Source organism: Rosa chinensis, chromosome 1, assembly GCF_002994745.2.
Source record: "Rosa chinensis cultivar Old Blush chromosome 1, RchiOBHm-V2, whole genome shotgun sequence".
Classification (NCBI taxonomy): Eukaryota; Viridiplantae; Streptophyta; class Magnoliopsida; order Rosales; family Rosaceae; genus Rosa; species Rosa chinensis.
Window position 1 is genome coordinate 66,974,352 of NC_037088.1, and position 23,613 is coordinate 66,997,964.

The following is a 23,613-nucleotide window of genomic DNA, read 5'->3' on the forward strand; positions in this document are numbered from 1 at the left end:
ATGCAGGTGAATAAGAACTAAAATGAACATGGATTTCATACCTTTTTTTTTGTTGGGCAACACACGCTTTATAAAATTAAAAAAGAACACCATAAATTTTGTATTATGATATAGCAAGTGTTCGATGCATAACACCAACTAATCTATTACATTGTGAGGGTGAATATCACATTGCACTTGCATTAGCAATTTTCAAAGTAGGCAATTGACCATTTAATAAAAATTGGTATGCATCAGATGTTAGTTGGAACTTGTACTTCAGTTAATCAACCAGTAGCCTTTAGATGGCAACACAAAATCGAAGAGAAAGCTTTACAAAAGTCAAAAGGAACACCATAAATTTTGTTTTGATCAATCAAATTGATAAAAAAAAAACCCACACTAATGTAGATCTAATATCTAATTACAGAAAATAAATATAGCTAAGCTTCTGTCTCCAGTTTCTTTGTTTTGGTAGAGCAGTAGAATCCAATGATATTTAGATGCACACCTTTTGATTTTGGTGGTGTTTTTGGCATTACACTGGCTTTTCTTTAAACAACATACTATACTACTCATGACTTGAAAGAGTCAGAAAGACTGAACATATTTAATCAGTGACCAGAGGCTTGAATGGATTTGAACTTAACTCAGTAAAACATGTTTCCGGACTCACGAGCACTACATTAGTTGCAAACTAAGATAACATTTGAAAGTTATGAGGTTGCGCATACATGAATGGTGATCATTATCAAAATTCTTGTGAACATAAATTTTTCAAGAGTGGAGTCCTAGCTTTGACGGTTCCATTGCTGAAGACTTTTGAGTAATCTTACCTATCTCACCCTTTCATATATAACTAAGCTTTAGTTTTTATATCTATTTTTTCACTTACTTCCTATAAATCCAGAGTATGAACAAACAGCAAATTTCAATGCCCAAAACGAAATGAGATGCAATTTACCCATTAATTTCAATTTCATAAATTGAAAAATCAAATCATAGATTTATATGAAAAGCTAAAAATAGCATTTGCTAAAGAGAAGATGGTAGCTGAGGCGACTGGGTGTAGCTGTTGGTGTGCCTCCGTCTGACTACTACTCTATAGCATACTCCTCACTTGGGTGTCGAAATCAAATCCCAGAAATGAAATACTCAAGAAGAGAGATCTATACAAGTTGAATCAGTTTCATATTCTATTACGGAACTAATCGAAATAGTTCAATAGAATGATACTCACCTTTGTTTCCTCTTTCTATGTCTGTGAATTTGGTTCTCCCATTCTCTCTGTGTTTATAAGGGTCGGGGTTGGAAGTACGGATGTAAAACAAAAGTTTAAGAACACTTTGGACCCAGCAGTCTCATCCATCTAAGCACATAATCTACCCAAAAGAGAATTGATAAAACTGAAGGGGAAAATCGCAGGGTTAGCAAATCACCCAAATCTCGAGTTTAGAACGAAAATTGTAGAGGATGAATATACTTTCAGTTTTTTTTTTGGTAGTGAATTTGTTTGCAATAGTTAACGGCAATAGTGAACGTTCCGTTTAAGGCTTTTTTTCGGACATTTGTGTAGTATTACTGTAGTAAGATGGAGAGTAAACTTGCTATGATATATGAGGTGTAAAAAAAAAATCCAAGTGGCGTTATTGTATTGGAGCCGCAGACCATGTGGCAATTCTACGGTAGGACACAAGAATTTGCAAGCAAAAAAAAATAAAAAATAGAGCTACTCTTCTTCCATATGGATCCCCAAAAACCCAATACCCCTGAAAAACCCACCTCGCCTCCTCGGCTCCTCCACCGATTCCCCCGAGTTGACTCACCTAACCTCCTCCATCATTGCCGAGTGGAAGCCCCTCCTCTCCAACCACCCCACTTACCCAACCGTCTCTCTCCTCCAACTCGGCCACGAACTCGCCGCCGGCGACTCGGTCGTCGTCTTCCTGCTCGACTTGGCCTTCGTTCCTCTCTCTTCAATATGGGTTTTGCTGGGGGATGCGTTTGTGAACCCTGATGTTCTGAAACTGGGTTTCAGGTTTAAGCAGGATTTGGTTTACTTGTCGTCCACTTTCAGCTCTCAGGGTTGTGATCCTGAGTTTGATAGGGTAAGAGATAATGGGTTTGTGAATGCAAAGTTGAATGCTTTGAGACTTACCCAGTTGAAATTTGTTACAAAGTTCGATGCTTTTTACGTTGCTCTGTTTCGTAGCTGATGCTTATTTAGTCGATATAATCACATGCTTGCTTAAATTCGTTTATTGGATAGATATGTATAATATGGAAACTTTGAAGAAGCAAAACAAGGCCATTTTGTGATGTGAGTTTGGGTTGAGAGTTGAGTTATTGTGATCAATGTGATTTGTGTCTGGCCTAGTTTCCGCTTCGAGTAGTTACCCTTTGCAGATTGCTAGTTGACTCAAGGGTTGTGTTGTAGAGTATATGTTGATATTTTTCTGTAGTCATTTCATGAATCATTTTATGCTTTGTTGAAATTGGATCTGCAATTTGTGTGTCATAATTTCTGGGTTCAATGAGTTGAGAAAATTAGGGGTTTTAGGAATTTTATGTTTCGTTGGGTTTGTATATATAGTGGTTAAAAGAAGCATGCTTTTATTCTTGCTCTTATACTGTAATTGACTTGCACAAAGTAGAGCTTCATTCATTCTCCTTTTGATACATTGCGATTCGCAGCTTCACATTTCCTTCTTTTTATTTTTGTAATGGGATTTAGATTTGTCTCCCAACTTAGAGAGATATATTTCACTGCTTGCATCCATGTATTAAAGTAGTCTTAGCAGCCATGTGGCAGTTGGCCAGTTCATGAACAAAAACTACAACCAAAACGCTTCAGGAAATGAAGTGCTTCCAGAAGTCTTTTTCTTCCAGCAAAGAAGATAGTTCTTATGCTTTGCAGACATTTGTATAACATGAACAAACAGAAAACCTAGATCCTTCATGTAGTTGTGGAAAGGAACCATAAAATAAATAAAGCATGGTGAAGATTAAAAATCAAATACTTCGAGGAATTCACAAAGTCCAAACGGAGAACACAAATTCGATGTAATCAGTTAACCAAAGATTTACTATTTTTATGAGTTATAGATGCTTTTTTATTTTATTTTTATTTTATGATTTTTAATCTATTTAGTATGAAATCTGAAGCAATGACAATTGAAGAATCATTAAGATACTAATTTGATGTGTGTGTGGATTAATATTGTTTGGATTCACGCTCTCTTTTTCTGCAAATGTAGCAAATATAATATTTGTATTCAGTTTTTAAAACGTATTTCTGCAAACCAACTCTGTAGTTTCACTATATTTGCTACATTTGATTGTTCTCAGTTTATAATTGTCATTCATTCAGTTACGTCTGTTTTCTTTCCCATGACAAGTAAAGGTTTTTTTTTGCCTGGCTCACAGAAACTTTGTATTAAAGTTATTGTTGGTAGCTTTGCAATTAATTTTAGTGTTTCATAGTTGTTTTATTTGATTTCTGCAAAAAAAATTTGTCACCATCTTTCTGCAACTGTTCCTTTGTCTATTGCTCAGTGTCAACTTGCTTGCTTATTCTTATTCAGGTATAAACTGTAAAATTTTATTAGATTGCTTCTGTATTGAGTTTATGGTATGTAGAGCCATGATAATATCAAGTTTTCTAATTGTTGTCACTTGGTTTTGTAGATTTTAGGAGCAGTTTGCAGGCAGATTATTCAACTATCTTGAATTCAGGTATATATATTTTCAAAGAATGTGAATTTTCTATATTCTTAGTACAGTAAAACCCATGAGCAAATTTCATATATGTATATTTAGCAAATTATTGATATAGAACTATTTATGCTTTGTTCGTTGAGTTTTGTTTTTCAGTTTAATTGCTTTTTCACTGTTTTGTTTTCTTTTTCTCTTTTGGCAAACTACAGTCCCTACATGTTGATTGGTAGTCCCCCAACAATTTGTTCAAGTCGAATTTGATGCCATGCTCAAAATCCTGTCTCCTTTTGTTTACTTACATTTCGGCTGGGGTTGTAGGATTCATTTTATTGAGTAGAGAAAAAAATGACCTTTGAGCATGTTTGCATGTTCATCGATTTGGACTTGTTGTTGTTGTTGTTATTTTTTATTTTTATTTATTTTTTAACAAGAAAACATATTAAAGCTAGATATTGCTCTTAAAATAAAAAGAATTAAAGGGCTACAAATAATGAACTGTAGTCTATAATCTGTAGCATATCCTTGCTATTCTGACTTTCTCCAATCACCTTTGTACGTGTTACTATCCAATTTAGTGAGTTTACATTGTCGTGACTCATGAGCAGCAAAAGGGTAAACTTGCAATGTAAAGGTAAAAGCTTGTTCACCAACTGATTAATAAATTCAGATGGAATGTACAGTAATTGATAATATGGCATAGATTTTGTCAAACCATAGTATCATGGGTTGTAGTTAAGCAAGAGTGTTTGGTCTCATAAGTGAAGTCTGGCCACGATGAGATATGGTGGTCTTGGTTTGTTCACTTCAATGAAATCTAATAAGCACGCTCTTGCTATCTAATTGTGCAGGAATTATTGGTTTAATGGAAGCTCGGTCTCTTGCAACTCCACATTGTCATGATGAGCTCTTTGAGATGCATTGCAAAACACCCAACAATTGCACTAGTAGACTCATCCACCACTCTCATAGATCTCAAGCAAATCCATACCCAACTCCTCATTAACGGCGTTCTCAACGATCCTCACCTCTCCGGCAACTTTGTTGCCACCATTGCTGTTCGGAACCCCAACAATTTGGAATATTCCAACCGAGTCCTGGACCAATGTGACAACCCATCTCTCTTTGCCTTCAACTCCATGATCAGGGCCTATTCCAAAAGCTCCACACCCAGTAAAAGCTTTCACTTTTACAGCAGAATCCTTCATTCACGTAACAATCTTCTACCTGATAACTACACATTTAACTTCTTGGTTCGCACTTCTGCGCAGCTTTCGTCATTTGAGACTGGTCCTTCGGTCCATGGTGCATTAGTAAAGCATGGATTTGAGAATGACCCGCATGTTCAAAGTGCTTTAATATTTATGTATGCGGAATTGGGTTGCTTGGAGCAATGTCATAGAGTGTTTAGCGGCATTGCCGATCCTGATTTGGTGTGTCAGACTGCTATTGTGAGCGCTTGTGCTAAATGTGGGGATGTAGATTATGCACGGTTATTGTTCAATGAAATGCCTGAGAGAGACCCCATTGCTTGGAATGCGATGATTGCGGGGTATGCGCAATGTGGGAAGTCTAGGGAAGCTTTGGGTTTGTTCCATTTGATGCAAATGGAGGGTGTGAGGGTGAATGAGGTGTGTATGGTTTCGGTGTTATCGGCGTGTTGTCACTTGGGGGCACTGGATCAAGGGAGATGGGCTCATGCATATATAGAGAGAAACAAGGTAAGGATGACAGTGACATTGGGGACTACACTGCTTGACATGTATGCGAAATGTGGGAACATGAGTAAGGCTATGGAAGTGTTTTGGGGGATGAAGGAAAAGAATGTGTATACGTGGAGTGTTGCCTTGGGGGACTAGCTATGAATGGCTTTGGTGAGAAGTGCCTTGAGCTTTTCTCAATCATGGAGGAAGAAGGCGTTCGGCCAAATGAAGTTACCTTTGTTTCGGTTCTTAGGGGTTGTACTGTGGTTGGACTAGTGGAGGAAGGTCGTCGACATTTTGACTCGATGAAAGAATTGTTTGGGATTGAACCTCAGCTAGAGCATTATGGGTGCATTGTTGACTTATATGGTCGAGCTGGGCGTTTAGATGAAGCCCTGAACTTCATTAACAACATGCCAATGAAGCCTCATGCGGGTGCTTGGGGGGCTTTGCTCCACGCTAGTAGAATGTATCGGAATATGGAACTGGGTGAGCTTGCGTCAAGAAAGATAGTAGAACTCGAGGACCGGAATCACGGTGCTTATGTGCTTTTGTCCAATATATATGCGGATTCCAAGCTTTATGATGGAGTTAGTAATGTGCGGCAAAATATGAAGGCTAAAGGTGTGAGGAAGCTTCCTGGTTGTAGTGTCATAGAAGTTGATGGGGAAGTTCATGAATTCTTTGCAGGGGAAGACAATTCTCATCCAAGGTATAATGAAATCGAAATGATGCTGGAAGAAATCTCCCGGCGCCTGAAATTAGCAGGTTATGTTGCCAATACCAACCCTGTGCTGTTCGATATAGAAGAAGAAGAGAAAGAGGATGCATTGTTTAAACACAGCGAGAAGTTTGCCATTGCTTTTGGTTTGATCGGTTTGAGAGAAGGAGTGCCCATTAGGATTGCAAAGAACCTCAGGGTCTGTTGGGATTGTCATGATGTAACAAAAATGATATCCAAGATTTTCAATAGAGTGATTATAGTAAGAGACAGAAATAGGTTTCACCATTTTCAAAATGGTGAGTGCTCTTGTAAGGATTATTGGTGAAAAAAGAAAAGGAAAACAAAGCTGCATTTACTCTTTGATGTATCATTCTACTGAAGCAAGAAACAATGCCTAGACTTGATTCCATGCAAAATTCACCCTAACATAACCCAACATCAAATTCTAACTAAAGTCAGAAAAATTCAATCCTAAGTAAAAAAAAAAATAAAAAATAAAAAAACAGACCGGTTTGGTAATCAATTCTGGACCGGACCGCTCCCTCCCCTAATCCTATGTCTTCTGCAACCTGAAAAAAAAAAAAAAACACAGAGCAGCTACTCTTGTTCCATGGATCCCCAAAACCCAATGCCCCTGAAAACCCACTCGGTCTCCTCCACCGATTCTCCCGAGTTCACTCACCTAACCTCCTCCCTGACTCGCTCCACCATCATTGCCCTCGACGCCGAGTGGAAGCCCCTCCGCTCCCACCACCCCACTTACCCAACCGTCTCTCTCCTCCAACTCGCCTGCCAACTCGGCGACGACTCTGTCGTCGTCTTCCTGCTCGACTTGGCCTCCGTCCCTCTGCCTTCAATATGGGTTCTGCTGAGGGACGCGTTTGTGAACCCTGATGTTCTGAAACTGGGTTTCAGGTTTAAGCAGGATTTGGTTTACCTGTCGTCCACTTTCAGCTCTCAGGGTTGTGATCCTGGGTTTGATAGGGTAAGAGATTTTGGGTTTGTGAAGGCAAAGATGAATGCTTTAGAGTTACCCAGTTGATTTTTTTTTACAAAGTTGGATGCTTTTTACCTTGCTCTGTTTCTTAACTTATGCTTATTTAGTCGAAATAGTATGGTTTGTGTGATAGATATGTATAATATGGGAAAATTGCTCTGTTTTTATGTTAGTGAAGAAGCAAAACAAGGCCATATTTTGTGAGGTATCCAGTGACTTGAGCTTTGGTGATAGTGGGATGGGAGTTTGGGTTAAGAGTTGAGTTATTGTGATCAATGTGATTTGCTTATGGCCTAGTTTCCGCTTTGAGTGGTTACCCTTTGCAGATAGCTAGTTGACTGAAGGGCTGTATCGTAGAGTATATGTTGATATTTTTCTGTAGAGAGGATTTTGGTTATGGGCTTATAGTTTATGAATGTATGGTGAACAGGTGGAGCCATATTTGGATATTACGAGCATATACCAGCATCTGCAACAGAAGCAACATGGGAAGAAGACACCAAAGGAAACCAAGAGTTTGGCAACTATCTGCAAAGAACTCCTTGGCATTTCTCTTTCAAAGGTTTGGCATTTGAATTTTTTTTTTGTTCTAATTTGAGCATCATTCATGTTCCTATTCTACTCCACAATGTAAATATTTGGGCTCCTAAGTACTGCGATGGAGTGATGAGATGGGTATTTTTAGTTACTGTAATGATTGTTAAAGTAACACATCTCTTCTTTAGGAACTACAATGTAGTGATTGGTCATGTCGCCCTCTTACAGAAGAGCAGAAAACATATGCAGCTATGGATGCACATTGCTTGCTTGAAATATTCAATGTCTTCCGAGTGAAAGTCATTAAGGAAGGTCCGTTGTACGGCATCTTTAGATCACATTAATTGCTTCATATACTAGAGTTTTTGCATTTCTTGCACCGTATCGTGTTAATCACAGAAAGGATAAGATTATTTATTTTTTGAAGCCTTGCCTTTTGTTATACCAATTGCTAGTTTGCTACTCCCTGTTGGTGATGGAGTTACTGGAATTGTAACTGCAGGGATCTTAGTTCACTCTCCTTCTGAACCACATCCCGCCATTGTGAACCTTGGGTTGAAACAAGTTCTTGAGAAGCTTGATATATGTAATAAAGTTGTAAGGATGAAATTTTGTGAAGCCGTAGATATGGTCCGAGCTACTGATGTTTCTAATGATATAACTACTGTAGAGGGAACAGCTATTATGACACAGCATAGGAATACCCAGCCTATGGATGAATTTCTCTTGAAGGTTGTAAGCAGATATGGGGAAAAGATTTTATTGGGAGAATCTGATAAGAAAGCCAAAGCTAGCAAAAGAAAAGGCAAAAGACGGTCATCAGTGGGTTTCAAGCAAGGACATTATTTTGATGATTGGAAAGGTCCTGCACCATGGGATTTGACTGTAGGGGGTGATGGACATCCGAAGTTTTTATGTGATGTGATGGTAAGTTCTCTTATATGTTTACTCCCCATAGTTTGAGTTTTTGAGTTTAGTTTTTTTCCTTCTCTTCCATGAGTTATTCCAAATGCCAATTAGCCAGGGAAAAGAACTATCCGTTTGCATATATGCTGCACTCCAAGGGTTCTTCTCAGGGCAATAAGTCTGCTGCTGAAATGTAACATGCTACTTTCTTGATCATGTGTATTCAGGTCGAAGGCTTAGCTAAACATTTAAGATGTGTTGGGATCGATGCTGCAAGCCCATATTCGAAAAAGCCTGAATCCAGGTATTATCAAGATTATGCTGTTAGATGTTAATTTTATGTAGAGCTTGGATCTGTTTTAATGTCTTTTCCATGACATTATTAATTTGTTTCATCATATGCAGGGAATTAATAGATCATGCAAATAGAGAGAAAAGAGTGCTCTTGACGCGGGATGCTAAGCTACTTAGATACGAGTATCTAATCAAAAATCAAATATATAGGGTGAAGAGTCTTCTCAAGAATGAACAGCTACTTGAGGTACGCATGTGCTCATTTTGAAATATTTCCACTTCTGTGGAAATCCGAATGCATTTAAAGGGAAACTACTTTACCACTCATAGAAGCTATCAGACAGGAGGAAATTTTGTTTCAGGCTAAATCTGAATTATATTGCAGGTAATTGAAACTTTCCAACTGAAAGTTAGTGAAGATCAGCTGATGTCAAGATGCACCAGATGCAATGGTAGGTTTATTCAAAAGCCCTTGACGACTGAAGAAGCTGTGGAAGCTGCAAAAGGTTTCCAAAGAATCCCTAACTGCTTGTTTGATAAGAATCTACAGTTTTGGCAATGCATGGACTGCAACCAGCTTTACTGGGAGGTATGTGTTTCTTTGAACTCTCCACCCTTTCATTTGGACTTATATCCGGGAACTCATATAAATTGTAAATTACATTCATATAGTATGTTTTGTTTATTCTTGCAATAAGGAAATTACTCCTTGCTTGACTTGTTTGGACAAATAACTTGAGATTCTGAGAACTTTTTGATATGAACCAACACATTCCTAAATGGACATTTTTGGTAGCTGTGTTTGATATCATGTGTGTACATGTTACAGGGAACTCAGTACCACAATGCAGTTCAGAAGTTCATTGATGTCTGCAAGTTGAACGAGTAAGTTGAACTGGATAATCATTGTGCATGCTAGTGGCCTATTTGTTCTCGCTCGCATTTTCTGAGGTCTAATTTCAATCCTTGTTGTAATATAATCCTGTTGAATAGTTCCAAGCAATCTATTTTACCATCCATATCAGTGATGGTATTGCCTCATGCCCCCACTAGGTATAGAAGTCAGCTTGATCTTGAAGTATAACAATTAACTTTAACATTCTGTTGGATGTAGAAGTGAATGTAGGGGACAAATTCTCCCTAGTTAACGGGATTAAAGTATGAATCTACTTCATTTTCAATCTAAGGAATGTTCAGGGTGATGACAATCTTGACAATTAACACGCATGCTTTGCCTAACTTTTCAAACATTTGTGTGTCGTCCTTTAAAATAATGTGAGACATAGGCTAGTTCTCTTGCTATGTTTGCCATGTTAAATAATCTTTATTTAGGACTTGAAGTTTCCTTTAAATAAAGATACTGTAACTTTTGGTGTTGGGTAACCAAGGCACCAAGATTTGTTGTGATTGGGGCAAATGGTTTTTAAATTAGTTGATTGTAAAACATTAGTTAGGCAAAGTTAGATTTAGATGAAGATATGGGAAACCTTTCAAGAATAAAAACTACTTATTTGGTAATGACTCGAGACCAGGGAAGCTTCATTGGTTACAGCTTTATGGGTAATGGATAGGCCATGGTTGATTTTTGAAAGTCTTTTTAGGTCCCACGTGTTCATATTGCTTTTCTGGGTGGATTACCTTTGTTGGACCAGTCTGTAGGTTTTTCTTTGTAAAGACGGAGAAGGCACAAGAGGAATTCCCCCCTTTTTTCATTCTTTCGCTGAATAAGGAATGTTCTCCTTCTTGTCGCCATTGTGAAAAGCTTTCAAGGAAATTTCACAATCTTTTGTGTGGAAAATTCAAATTTTTACAGAACCAGATTTGTTCTATAAAAAATAGATTTTTTTTGAAATATTTCTTCCTTTTGTATATATAATTCTGGGGTAGGAGAATCGAGACATTTAAATTGGAGATCTCAGACATGCTACTTATTGGAGATCATAACATTTCAAAGTGGTGCACATGAGATTTAAAGTGATTCAAACGTATGCCTTCGGGATAAGGATAGAAAGAGAGGGAAAAACCACACTGTCTTGCCTAGTGCCTGCAGGAAGCCGAGATCGATAGTAATGGCGGGTCAGCCCGAGAGCTCGAACACACTATAGAAATTGGTCATAACAAACAACCCGTTCGTCTTAAATTTTTGATTGATATTGGAGTTGAAGTAATTGATGGAAAATGACTATATGCGTGAGAAACACGTTCATTTATTAACGTCATAATCACATAGATAATGAAAATTGCAAAATATATTAAGTGCAAAAATAATTTCCAAGGACAATTGTCTTCACTCGCTTGAATGCTAACCCTATTCAGATTCCTAGTGCAACTATGCAAGACTAAGCAACTAGATTCCATTCTAGCTCTTATCAAATTACTCCTGCAAATAGTGATGGGTAACAGTGTCACGGATATGGATTCCATTGCCTCGTTGCCATCAAACCTCAAATCATTGATAAAATGATAACCCAAAGCGACAAGCGAGCTCAACGACAAGTCGTACAAACCAATGGCGCTCCGGTAGCCAGTGACAGCCAGCTGAAGTGAGACCTGGTAGACGACAAGAATAAGGACTGAAACCCTAAATGGGAAGAGCGTCAGACGTGGCAGCACCTCGTGAGGTACGGAGAGAGTTTGACTAAAACCCTAATGCGAGTTTGACTGAAACCCTAATGGAGTCAGACAATCGTACGACGGTTAACTCAGTTGCTTAGGTTGTGTTTAAGATCGACACCGCCACATGCGCGCGCACGTTCTTGTTTTCTAGTACTGTTCCTGCGATGGGATTGAAGTATGGAACCCAGAGTCCTAAATATTCTTCACCGACACGTTTCGAAACGTCATCAACCCGGCTTGCTCTCCGGCCAATCGTCTCCCGCCACGTCGCCGCTGCCGCTTCGGCAGTGACAACTGCTTCACCTTGCCGCCGTCACCTTGATGGGTTTGTGTTTCTGTGACCTCTGTCTGGTACTCCACTAAAGCTTTTCCTCTTTGTCCTTTTTCGCTGGTGATTCTACTTTGTACGCAAAGAGCTTGGTCAGATTAGCAAGAACGTCGCTTTATTCCTCTCTGTAATGTTGAATTTTGTAGGCTTTTAGAGTAGTTTGCTACGGACCCTAGCTCTATTTAGCTATGCCTAATGGTAGAGTTACTAGAGTAGCTTAGCTTGATTAGGGGGTTACATGTATATCATATATATGGTGGCTTTGGAGTGAGAAATTGGAGGTTTAATGTGGTCACTGTCTGTCTTCCTTTTTTCCTGAATAGGAGATTAGATTTGGACTAAACGTCTATTCAAAATCCATAAAATAATAAATTATAAGAGACATTGTCGATAGAAAAAATTAAAATAATGTACAGAAAATAGGCATTAGTGGAAATTAAACGAAGGAAATGAGTACACCTCCTGTCCTAATTTGATGAAGAAAAAGGAATGCGCGCAACTGAAAATAGTAATAGAAGAAAATAAGAAATAATGGAGCAGGGAAAAAGTAAACTCAATTCCTCCTTCTCTGGTCAGAAAGAACCCACTAAATTCTACAATGAATCATTACATTGACAAATGCAAGGACATATTTATATTCTACTAAACTTCTTATGTGCATGTACACATTATTCCCAAATATTGTGTTGAAGGGATGAATAGGAATGTATGTGGGATAATGACAGAGCATTAAAAGACAAAAATACCCCACCCATGCACTCTTTCTCTCTTTATCTCTTCTCATATAGTTGGCCAACACATGGAACCACGCCACATAGAGTCATAGACCATCTCCTTCCAAGTAGTGCTTCATCTTTGCTTTTAGACCATCTGCTTACTAAAGTGGTTGATTTTTTCTCTCTCTTTCTGAAAGACTTCGATAGCTTTTTCTCTCTTCCCTTTTCTCCTTCTTAATCCATGGACACAGCTCACTGGCCACAGGTAAAGGCAGCTTGCTTGCTTTTTCCTTTTCCTCCATGAAATCATGAAATTATTTTCTAGGGTTGTGTTTTTTCAAAGCTGAATTAGAGTACCTCTCTTTTAATTTTTCTGAAGATTTATCTCTCTTTCTTGATTGTTAGTTCTAAAGTTAATACTTTTACCTCTCCACAGATGATATGTATGTTATTGGGTTAGCTCAGCCCCTCCACTAATATCAGAATTTATATTGTTGTTGTCTTCCTTTGGTCTTTCATTTTTGTCTGGAAAGTTGAAAGTAGTACTACTGCACTTTTTTCTTTCTTTCTAGCTTTTCATCCCATCATCTGATAAAGTAACTTGTTTCTTTTGTTGCTGTGGTAATCCTGAACCTCTTGTTTTCTTCCTTTTGCTTACTTCCTCCATAAATCTCTGTCGTAAATTTTTTAAGGACAAATACTTTCTGTGTGCAATCACCACCAAAGTTATGCCCTTTCGCTGTCTTTGTTGTTATTTTTTTGCTTTATTATTTTTGTATTTTATTAATTTCAGGGGATTGGAGTGGTTAAATCCATGGGAGTTGAAGTTTCTGATTCAAGGCCTATCTTAGAGAGAAGAGGAAGACCTCAGAAGGATCAAGCTTTGAATTGTCCAAGGTGCAACTCAACAACCACTAAATTCTGTTACTATAACAATTACAGTCTCTCTCAGCCAAGGTACTTCTGTAAGACTTGTAGAAGGTATTGGACTGAAGGTGGGTCTTTGAGAAATGTTCCAGTGGGTGGAGGCTCAAGGAAGAATAACAAGAGATCTTCAACTTCATCATCTTCGTCCCCGTCAACTTCCAATTCATCTAAGAAGCTTGCTCATCATGATCTGGTGATGACCCAACAAAGTGCTGATTCTCAAAACCCTAAGATCCACCAAGGTCAAGATCTCAACCTAGCATACCCACCAACATCTGATCAGGACTATGATCATCATAGCATCTTTAACCCTAGCTCTTCTAGAATTAGTACTTCATCCCCTCATAATCTCTCGGCTATGGAGCTCCTCAAGAGTACTGGGATCAATGCATCAAGGGGATTAATGAACTCTTTCATGGCTCCCATATCTGTAGCAGATTCGAATACTATCACGATGTTCTCTACTGGTAATCATGGGTTTCCAAATTTGCAAGAATTTAAGCCAAGGCTCAGTTTTTCTCTTGATGGGTATGAGAGTGGCTATGGAAGTCTTCAAGGCGTTCAAGATGGTACTAGTCATCATCATGCAAGGCTCTTGTTTCCTACTGATCAGGATTTGAAGCAGATTCCAAGCGGTACTACTAATACTACTACAAGCACTGAATTTGAGCAAAATGGAGGGGAAGGAGACCATTCTGGGGTGTATTGGAATGGAATGTTAGGTGGAGGATCATGGTAAAAGAGAAACATAATGATGATCAAGAAGAAGATGGTATTTTGGTTTTTTTGATTTTCACATGGTGGGTTGGTTGGTTTGGAGTTTGATAAGTTAAATAACAAATTAATATGGTACATGGGATTTCTTTCTTCCTCTCTTATCAGTCTTTTTAGTACTTTATTTTCCTAGGACCCTTTTCTCAATTCTCACCGCTCTTCTTTTGATGGAGAAATTTAGTTTCTTCATTTTTATTTTGTGTTGCTTTAAGTACTAGCTTGTACTACTCTCTAATGATCAATGTGCATCGTTGAAGCTTAATGTTTTTGTTGGCTTCAAAAGGTCATGTGATCAAGGGTGTGAAGGAATGCTATACGAAGATTCATGAGTACAAGAGGAGGCCAAGCAAATCCCATATTCCTTTTTAGGGTTCGGCAGCAAGAAAGAGTGGTAATTAGTTAAATTATGTACAAGAATGACTCGTGTTATATATTCATTCCAGTTAACTCATGGAACGATTTGTGGTTTTATTGTGTATTAGCTAGAATGTGATGGATTTATCAATTTGTTTGAGGCAATTAATTGAAGTGGTTGAGTTGGAATGATAGTGGGTGTCCATCCTCTAGCAGAAAAAAAAGCTTTTCCTTTTGTTTTTCCTTCTTTCTTTTTCCTTGGCAATAGGTCAGAAATGTCTGGTCTTTTCAGAACCATCTGGGTCGGACTTTGAGAGATTCTGCCACCCATTAAAGCTTACCCTCCTTCATCATTAAGCCACGAGTTTTAGTACAGAGTGGATCATGTTCAGAATGAACCATGTATATCTGTATGTATCATGTATAATTGCATATCCCGTACATGACATCACAATCGAATTACGGACATGATTTCTTCAGTCAAGCATTTCTCTTCCAGGTCCTGTATTCGTAGTTTCTGTTTATAACCACTTTAATTTCAAGGCCCGGTCATACTAATAAGTCATTACTCATAACGCTGCCTCCAGTTTCTTGAATGAATCATGAATATCACACACTGTTACTCTACAGAGTACAGATTTAGTTCAGTTGGCTTTTTCGATCCCATTACCAATTGGTTGAGGAAAGAGGTGAGGTGGGATCCACAAAACATTCTCAGCGGTAAGCATGCAAGGAAATAATCTTCTCCCACTCTGCGAAATCTTTCAGATGTAGACCCTCTATTAATCTAGTAATATACTTGTATAGACCCTCCATTGTTGTGATATGTTTAATAATTTCTGTATGCAGTCAAGCACTAGCTAGGGTTTCCGGTAGTTGTGCACCTCCATATCATGAGGTCCTGATCTCATTAGGTCCTCTGATTCAAAAGGAAAACGCTCTAGTTTTTATAATTCTTTTCTGATCTTTTGATTAGGGTCGACAAAAGGTCCCTTTCTTACCAAATTACCTCCTCTAGCTACTGAGCTAGCTATATTTACGGATTACCACACCGATCTTGATCTCTTGGACTCTGTAAGTTACTTGTCCATCTTCTGCTCAGTAAATAGGTCCAGATATGATAAGCTCTGCATCTCTCACAATCTATTGAACTAATTAGCATGTACGTACGGATCGGAGTAACGAGTTGACACAATTAGTCACAAACTAGAGTACTGTTGGTGATGATGATCAGGCTCGTGGGGATAATTAGTGTTTGCTTCGATGATACATTGGAGAAAAGCATGCGGCTTTTGGCTAATCGTACGTAGTGCGAGACTGGCACTGAGATATATTAGAACCAGCAACATGCCAATTATTGATAGAAAAACCCCCAAAGAGATTTTCCCACGCATAAGCACTGGTCTGGAGATTTTGACCAGATCGAAGAACTGCAAAAAATTAATTTTCAAAAGGATTTGTTATTTCTTATACATTTTTTATGCTTACTAACTATTCTTTTTGTTTCTTTTGGATGAACAAACCTTAGATTTCGTAAGCTACACGAGAAACAATACAATTTTTTTTGCGGAAAATCTGTTGACTCTAATATACCAGATTGAAGTGTCAAGAAATATGCCAAAGTTGGTAAGTGTTGTATTTGGTGAACTTATAGGACATAAATCATTCAGAAACTGGACATTTTGAAATGAATGATCTTGAGCACAATTAAAAGTACGAAGTTCACAACCATTTTCAACTCGACAAACATATCGCCAACAATCTATTTCTCGTTGAAAAGAAAAAAAGTACCATAGGGCTCCTATTACCTACAAAGACAAGAAATTAGTTGTTAATAATTAATCGAACTACTGAAAAGAAAATTTGATAACGTTCTGGAGGAAAAACACCTGCCAACTCCATCAAAATGGAGGAAAATAACTTTAATAAGCTAGGGCCGTACCGTATATGTATTCCGGAAATTCTCAATTTGGGTCTGAAAAACATATTAGCTCTTCATTTCCTTGTTCTTCTTCTTCTTTTAATATTTTTTTGATAGGATCCTTTCCTTCTTAATTCAACTCACAATTAAGCATTGATTTCATTTGAGCTTCATCTTTTTCCAATTCCATAACAAATGATAATAAATAAAGAAGGGCAAGTTTTCAATTAAAACATTATGGACTGCTCAAATAAATTAGTTAAGATAATTAAAACAGAAACTTACATGACTTGTAAAGAGGAACATGAAAACGCCTTTAACCCATATTCTAGTTTCTCTGCTAGAAGGCTGCTTGTTCTCAATTTTCTTATAGATTTGGTAGATCCTAAGAATTCGCGCCACATATTGCACCATCACAAGAGAGTTTAGAAAGTTCCTTGTATTCAAAGACTTTGTGCCCCTCATTTTTGTAAAGAAAATTAAGATTGCTACCTGCGCGCATACATTAAAACAATTAATATACTCTAATTATCGTCTAACAAAAGATGAATTCATATTGTCCTAATTTCAATTTTTAACAATATCAAGTCTTTTTCTTACTTGTGGAATAGGCAAAACAGCTAGAGTATCAATTAAGATGTACGACCGCCAAATCGCTCTTGCTATTCGCTTAACAAGTGGTAGAAATCTCCTCTCCCTATTGGCGTCATGTCTCATGGTATTAAGTAAAAAAACAATTTGAAAATAAATGTCATATACATAATGGATATCTGTAAGTGATCGCAAGCAAAGAGCTGTTTTTTTCAACTTCTTATCCCCTCCAATACACTTCACATCTTCGTTGAGAACAAGAACGTATAAGAACAAATTAAAGGATCCATTGAAATACCGAACACACACGCCATTAGAAATATAATAATTCCACATTGGACGAAAGGATGAAGAATACGGATTATATATTTCCGCAGATGACCATGGCAAGTTTTCTATGGTAAATTGCTCCTCTGTGGTCGCTGGATTCAGATGTGGACTACACGCGACAAACATACGTAACAGTGTTAGTTGCACTCGGTGGTCAGAAAGAATAGAACATGTATAATCCCCATATATGGCAGTATTGCACACAATTATTTGTCTTAAGAGTTGTTTAGGTTAGGAAAGTAACCTCTCAATTTCAACTATTTCTTCATGAGGGGACTCCATCTATATAAGTTAACAACGCTGTTCTACAATGCAATATTTCTGAACTATTAACGGCTGCACCCCAGAGAGCTCTTCAATTACCCACGCCTCAAAATTTCGAATAATATAGTTAAGCGTCCTGCAAATCAATATGAAGAACTGAACTTTAGAGCATTTTCATCTAGTCTTAAGTATAAAGCTCTGCAATAACCTTGCAATGAGAGAGAGAGAGAGAGAGAGAGAGAGAGAGAGAGAGAGAGACTTTTTAACAAAAATTGCCTTTAGACTTCAAAGTTTGCTGTTTGTCTCATTAATTTGAAGCTGGTTTAAATACAGTTGCTGTTTCCAAATCAAGGAAAACAAATTTAGCTTGTCATTCTTAATTTACGACTCTTTCGAGGAACCTTACTAGCGGGAAAATTAAGAACGAAAAATTTGGCTGTATTTAATAAGTGGAATTGAAAAACTACGTCTCATCACTACAACAAAATTGGCTATAGGACGGGAAATTTTAAATATACACCTCAAACTACTTAATACACATTCCTATTCTTTTATATTTTAAATCAGATTTTATAGATAGATTAAATAACCAAAATAGACATCTATATATTAAAAGAAAAATAATAATAATCATATTTTCCTTATATGATTCTATAATTATAAACACAATAAATTTCTATACACGCATCCTCATTTAAAACAATAATAAAGTTAGAAACTATCTAATTTAAATTTTTCTTAAATAAATTGTAATTAAATGGGGTGAGAAACCATATAATTTAGAATTTCAAAATCAATGGCATTAAATGTTTTTAAAACAAATCGCTTTACTCCCACTTTTAGTTTTTTTTTTCTTTCTAAAAGTTATGATTAGTCAATTTATTATCTAATATAAAAGATCACAGGTATAAAACTTTGTAATTGTTAATTTGTTTGACCATCCAATGACAATTTCATAGTTCCGCCATTGTTGAAAAATTACTGATACAATTTTGGTTGAATGTTCGACTCAAAATTTTATACTTGATCAATATGGTGTTTGGTGGATGAGAACTCAAATAATACAAAACATATTTCTAAGCATCTATTTGAAGGGACCAATAATGAATCCTTATGGATTTCCCAATAACTAAGACAAGTAATTAATATGGTCAGATATACTAATCAAATTAAATAGTATCCTTAATGTTGTTAAATAATAGTGTATTTCATGATTTGTTAGGATAAGGATATTTTAGGTAATTTGGGTTGTGTATTTAGTAAAATATTAGAATAAAAAATTAAATGATATGTGTATTGAGTAAGAAGTATGTATTAAGTAATTAGAGGTGTGTATTTAAAATTTCTCCACCATCAATTAAGGGTGCTTAATAATGGCATAGGCCACTGTTTTCTTCATTAGCCACCATGCAGCCACCCATGCAATGTCAGTCCCCATTGCCCCAGTTTCTAATGCAGCATAGAACACCAATAAGTAATCGGTGGCAAAACTTTTAACTTGACAAACAATCTGTCACATCAAATATGTCTTGTCATTTGCCACCTCTTTCACACAAATTATAACATTAACTAGCAGCTTTTAGAATGGTGTCTAAATTGCTCATGCTGTTGTTAAAAAAGTGGCTCCAATTTGGCACCAAACAAGAGCTTTACATTTCTTTCCTGGCTCACAAATTCACAAAATGATTTGCATTCCATTAAAATGTAATAACTAAACTATGAATTATCCATTGAATATCTGCAACGTATTGCTGTTCAAGTGCTGTATTGAAACCATAAGTTATACATCAAATCAATAACAGATGGTGACACTAGGCACCTTTATTTTCTCGACCGAGTGCAACACGCTCAATGCATATATTTTGGACCCGTATAGTGGGGCATTATGTCCTCGGATAATCTTCAAGCTCACTCTGCAGACAGTGAAATGCGCATCAGATTGTAGTAGCTAATTAAGTAGAGGCAAAATTAAACATTACTAGACCATATTGGATAACATAGAACAAAGAACAAATGATAATAAATGTAATACATAACTGAGAGGAAGAGTGGGTAACAATATGAACAACAATTAGCTGAAGACAACATGAACATGGTTTCATATAAGAACCATTCTTTTTTCAAATATAAGCATGAACCTTTAATCCCAGCAGAGTAACAAGCTAACAATTAATCAAGTGTTGTGTTCAAGCTTTAACTAATCTATAACCCTACAGCCTCCTCATCTTTATTCACTCTTTTTCTGGTTTGGTTCCAATAGCAAAGTTCTTTATAAGCTTGTCAAATACAAAGCCAAAAAATAGTGAAGAGCAAATAAAAGAAAATCCAACGTCATAATTATGTATATCGGAAATCCAAAAGCTTAAAGGATAGAAGAAATTCTAAAAGGACACAGTTTGTAGAAACAAAGAGCACACAATAACATTATTATACGAGTACCTGATCAAATTTATCTGCATCATCGTAGGGTACCACAGGAAGTGAAGAAACTTTAACCCTTTCAATATTAAAGGAGTACTTGTTAGAATTTGGTAATTGAGGAGATCAAAAGGTATCTGGGTAAATCAATACAAATTTAACTGCACTACTCAAAAACCTTCAATGGGACTACCATGTCGTAGAATATTGAATATTCAAACAAAGTAAACCAAAAAAAAAAAAATCTATCTCCGTTCAACTGGTAATAACAAACTGTTGTGAAATCAGGGTAACAAATAATATGGAACCCAAATAATAATCAGAAAATTTCAGAACAATAGGAATAAATAGGAGAATCCCAAAACTTTAAAAGACATAGTGGCATTGAAACCAACTCCCCACTGAACATATAGATCATTACATTCCTAGATATATCTATGGCTAACTATACAACACAATGCCCAAGAACAGAAAATTGCCAAAAAATTGAGAATTTTAGTGACTTCAAATTGGCTCCTATTGCTGGAACCTCTAACACTCCATGTTCTAAAACTCTGATCACACAATTAGATAAAATTTAGATGTTGAAAACATGAAAAACTAAATATATAAATTTTTGGCAGCATACCTCTTCAAATATGACTCATAAACTTTTGATGCGGCGGCTTCAAGCTACGTTTCCTACATTGCAAAAACATTGAACTTAACTATTATATTCTCATGCACAATTGACTCTACTCTATGGATTCAGAAAAATCCTCGCTGTGTAGATTTAATGCGTCAACACTGAATACAAGTTTTATAACACGTTTATCAATTTCTTTGCTGGATGATGTTTACCTTTATGCATCACACTAGAAAATGTGAATGCTGACTAAAACAACGCAACAATAGCCACTGGAAAAACAATGATTGTGATACCTTGGCTGTTATTTTACTCTCTCTCTATATTTGCAAAATCACCACATATGGGTCAAACGAAGAAATTAGCATAAAACAGAGAAATTTGTTAAGGCATGGAGAAAGCATACACATAACCGGTCTTACTCAGTTAACATCAAGAAAATGAATTTCGGAGCACATTCATGTGGATCCGGAGAAACTTGAAACATAGTGGTGGCGCGTGTGATGAACTCTAGCGACGGCGATGGATAGTGACACGACCATATGGGTTTTGTAGATCGGCACACCCCGAACCATTGGTGTAGACAGTGTCGCAAGCATATTTAAGGTGACAGTGGATCCGGCATCCGTAGATTATTTCAAATAGAGGAAGAAATGGAGACGAAGAGGGAGGGAAAGGCCAAGGAATTATCTGCATTTCGAAAGCTCTTTCCAAAGACCCACTCACCCACATCAAATTCAGTCCCTTTAACCGACATTGTGGTTAAAAGGGTAAAATACCAGCAACAGAAAGTGTGCCACACATTGAAATAAAATAAATGGGCACTGAAGTTCAGTGACATTTCCATAACAATACACCGATTCATCCCAACCGTGTCATACTATCATGTAAGATCACCAGCCCAAATTGGCGTGCCCAAGTCGGTGCCCTCTGGCATATAACTAGATCAGCTGGTCTTCAACATTGTACGCATGTATTATATATGTCCAGCTACCTAAAATTTTTTTTTATCCCTAGTGTCAAAATTTTCACCTAGCTTGTTCGGTTGCGTTTGTTAATTTATGGAATTAGGGCCTACTTGTTTTCATTCCTTAATTAGTTGAACTTAAATACTTAATTACTAGCTACACTGCGTACTACAGGATGCATGGCTACTCTTAATTGTGGAGTATTGGGAAGACAGCTAATTAATTAAACTGTCAGTTAGGATGATGCGTGATAGGCAAATCCTCTTAGCTATTTGCCCAACTGCTTCAAGTCTTCTATAGTAGTAATAAATCACGGTATCAAAATACAGCAGTACCAAGTCTTGATCATTTTGTTCACAGATAAAGACACCCTTGGCAAAATTAAGTCATAGCTAGGTTCGCATATTTTCATTCATAAACTGTCAGCAATGTTGTTAATTTCATTGGTATATAGTACTGTACGTAAACCGCGCATGGAATTGGTAAGTATCTAAATCAAGGGGATCATACAACAAAGACTTAATTAATGAGCATACGTATGAAAATAGGGTCTGCCAAAAAATGACGTTTAATTGAGTAATTCTTTTGGTGTGAAGATTACACACGAATAATCAATCATGATGCATGTATTGTACATAATCGTAATTCATGATCGCGTCTACTAAAATTCCAGGCTGCTTCCTCCCTAGCTAATACCGTATCTGCTTCACAGACAGCACGCACAGAATTGAATTAGTCGGTTAATCACTTGCATCGATCATTAACAGTTCCTATATTTCACTACAGTCTGTATATTATAAGTTCAGGGCAGCATTCCAAATCAATCATATCAGACGTTTTGGTACCATCGATCATATATAGGTCTCTTTTGTGCCAATTACGTACCCCTAAGCTACATACTATGCTGGTGATCATATAACCACTTTCTGTAATTGCATTTCTCTAAGTTAATAAGCTATATTCAACACAAATTAACAATCAGTCACAGATTTCATTACTTTCTCGCTGTTCATGGGGGTAATAATAGGAAGAAAACCTACATTCATGCTACGAGCGCCACAGAAATGAAATCGTTCATATATTGTTGAACAAATGAATCAAATCACATAGACCATACCATACCTCATAGACTGGTAGTGTCCAAGTAGTAAGGCCCTTGACTCACCTTGACCTCCCTTGACATTTGACCTCACCACACACAGCATCGTAGTTGGGCTATCGGACAATCAGTGACGCGGCCCAAAGCAGCACAGGGTCTGTCTACCCTTGCTGGTTTGACTAGGGTCTTTGTTTTGTTGTGCAAGGTAAAGAGTCGGCAAAACCTTAAACCATAAGTCTCCACTCGTAAAGTCTCGTTGAGCCACAATTTCCCTTGAAACCCTAAGGACAATGTCTTCCTCTGAAAAGCCTCCGGTGATCGGAATTGACATCGGCACCGCCTACTCGTCCGTCGGAGTTTGGGATCCAAGCCTCGGTCGCGTGAGAATCATCGCCGACGAGTACGGCAACACTCAGATTCCGTCGTGTGTGGCTTTCACTGAAACCCACCGTGTGATTGGTACCGCCGCCTACGATGTGAATCAGATCAGTTCTAACCTCGGGAACACTATCTTCGGTATGGTGTCTTTTCCGAACCAGTAATTTATGCTTCAATGTGCTTCTGTTTTATGCTTTGTTTTTTTTGCTATGGTTGTTGGTCAATTTAAATTTACTCAATTTATTGCTTTCTTTTAAGAGTCCGTATCTGATTTGACTCCTGAATTTATTGCTTTCTGTTAAGAGTCCGTATCTGATTTTACGCCTCTAATTTCAATAAATAAATAAAATTATAGACTAGTGATTGATTGAAATTTTGATAATCGCATGCATGAGGCATGAAAACTCAACAAATTATATATCAATTGGTGACATTGTTTAAGGCCCAATT

The 23,613-nt window shown here is 37.2% G+C and overlaps 3 protein-coding genes and 1 long non-coding RNA gene across 6 annotated transcripts; 3 read left to right on the top strand and 1 right to left on the bottom strand.

Moving 5' to 3' along the window:
* The first annotated feature begins 3,458 nt into the window (after positions 1-3,458).
* Positions 3,459-6,483, top strand: LOC112183955 (putative pentatricopeptide repeat-containing protein At5g40405). Its single transcript, XM_024322274.2, is given in 4 exon segments — positions 3,459-3,563; positions 3,667-3,714; positions 4,545-5,541; positions 5,544-6,483. Coding segments are annotated over 2 exon segments (1,851 nt in total). The 5' UTR covers positions 3,459-3,563; positions 3,667-3,714; positions 4,545-4,592; the 3' UTR covers positions 6,446-6,483.
* A 152-nt stretch (positions 6,484-6,635) lies between these two features.
* LOC112183963 (exonuclease mut-7 homolog) lies at positions 6,636-10,056 on the top strand. The gene is made up of 8 exons (XM_024322281.2): positions 6,636-7,105; positions 7,548-7,679; positions 7,843-7,966; positions 8,157-8,581; positions 8,788-8,864; positions 8,966-9,101; positions 9,240-9,443; positions 9,684-10,056. The coding sequence occupies exons 1-8, from the start codon at positions 6,731-6,733 to the stop codon at positions 9,741-9,743; spliced, it is 1,533 nt and encodes a 510-aa protein (XP_024178049.1). The 5' UTR covers positions 6,636-6,730; the 3' UTR covers positions 9,744-10,056.
* Positions 10,057-12,606: 2,550 nt separating this feature from the next.
* LOC112183971 (dof zinc finger protein DOF1.8) lies at positions 12,607-14,738 on the top strand. 3 transcript variants are annotated; one of them, XM_024322288.2, is made up of 2 exons: positions 12,607-12,779; positions 13,308-14,738. In XM_024322288.2, exons 1-2 carry the CDS (start codon positions 12,756-12,758, stop codon positions 14,178-14,180), a joined length of 897 nt encoding a protein of 298 aa, XP_024178056.1. In that variant the 5' UTR covers positions 12,607-12,755; the 3' UTR covers positions 14,181-14,738. The 3 variants fall into 3 exon arrangements, with proteins under 3 accessions (XP_024178056.1, XP_040368463.1, XP_024178062.1); XM_040512529.1 differs by lacking the exon at positions 12,607-12,779 and adding an exon at positions 12,795-13,192; XM_024322294.2 differs by lacking the exon at positions 12,607-12,779 and adding an exon at positions 12,795-13,135.
* A 4,783-nt stretch (positions 14,739-19,521) lies between these two features.
* LOC112182865 lies at positions 19,522-21,040 on the bottom strand. Its single transcript, XR_005805171.1, has 4 exons — positions 20,934-21,040; positions 20,722-20,774; positions 20,115-20,172; positions 19,522-19,588 (listed from the first exon to the last, which is right to left on the bottom strand). It is a non-coding gene; the product is annotated as an uncharacterized LOC112182865 (long non-coding RNA).
* Between the last annotated feature and the right edge of the window lie 2,573 nt (positions 21,041-23,613).